Below are 1,288 nucleotides of genomic sequence, written 5' to 3' on the forward strand. Positions count from 1 at the left end.
AATAATAATAATAATAATAATAATCCTTTCTACTACAGGCACAAGTCCTGCAATTTGTGAAGAGGGGATAAGTCAACCACATCAACCCCAGTGCGTAACTGGTACTTATTTCATTGACCCCAAAACAATGAAAGGCAAAGCTGACTTCAGCAGAACTTGAACTCAGAACATAGCAACGGGCAAAACACCACTAAACATTTTACCCTGTGTGCTAATGATTCTGTCAGCTTGACACCTTAATATTAATAATAATAATAATAATAATGGTTTCAAATTTTGGCACAAGGGCAGCCATTTTGGGGGAGGAGTGTATCGATTACATCAACCTCAGTGTTTCACTGGTATTTAATTTATTGACTCTGAAAGGATGAAAGGCAAAATCGACCTTGGTAGAATTTGAACTTAGGACGTAGCGACGGGCAAAATACCGTTAAGTATTTTGCCCAGTGTGCTAATGATTCTGCCAGCTTGATGCTTTAATAATAATAATAATAATAATAATAATAATTTAATGTCCCCTTTTTCCATGCTGGCATGGATCAGGCGTTTGATAAGAACAAACGAACCAGAGGGCTCCACCAGGTTTTATGATTGCTTAGGCATGGTTTCTACAGCTGTATTCCCATCTAAATCCCAACCACTTAACACAGTGTATGTGGCACCAGCACCAGTGAAGTTGCCAAGCACTCACAAGATAAGAACCCCCAACTAAGCAGGGTATAGATGGAGAAAGAAACTGTGATAAGAGGGAAAGGAGTTAGTTAATTACATCAACCACAATCATCATCATCATGATCTGGTTAAGTTTGTTCAGACATTTTTAACCTGCACATGCCATCCATCTCAGTCCTGCATTAGTTGAGGGAGACATCCAGTGTCTCTCAACTCTGAGACCTGGGAAATGCAAGCACAGGACCACTCTGCCTGGCATAGCTACACCAACAGAGGTGCTACTTCCTATGAACAGAACAGAATTGCAGGAGTACAAAGAAAATATGAGCTATACAAGGCTTTGCCATCATTCCCAGCAAATCGCCATTGCCAGATTTGTGGAACCTTCCAGGTGCACATTGGCCTGATTGGCCACTTTTAGATGTACCATGACCCATCTTCTTTCCCCATATGACATCCTGATCATCATCAATAATGACATATGAACATGATTATTATTATTATTATTATTATTATTATGCTATATGTATACACATAGGTCTGTTTGTGTGTATAAGAAAGAATGTTTAGATCAGATATATATATATATATATATATATATATATATATATATATA

The 1,288-nt window shown here is 37.9% G+C and overlaps 1 protein-coding gene across 1 annotated transcript in view; it reads right to left on the reverse strand.

The window, feature by feature from the left end:
• LOC106882470 (prolyl 4-hydroxylase subunit alpha-1) overlaps positions 1-1,288 on the reverse strand; it is a 100,240-nt gene that overhangs the window by 41,270 nt on the left and 57,682 nt on the right. Inside the window, exon 4 of the mRNA XM_052976157.1 lies at positions 944-957. Coding sequence (XP_052832117.1) covers positions 944-957 — 14 coding nt within the window. The remainder of the gene's footprint in view (positions 1-943; positions 958-1,288) is intronic.

This window comes from Octopus bimaculoides, chromosome 23 (genome assembly GCF_001194135.2).
Source record: "Octopus bimaculoides isolate UCB-OBI-ISO-001 chromosome 23, ASM119413v2, whole genome shotgun sequence".
Lineage (NCBI taxonomy): Eukaryota > Metazoa > Mollusca > Cephalopoda > Octopoda > Octopodidae > Octopus > Octopus bimaculoides.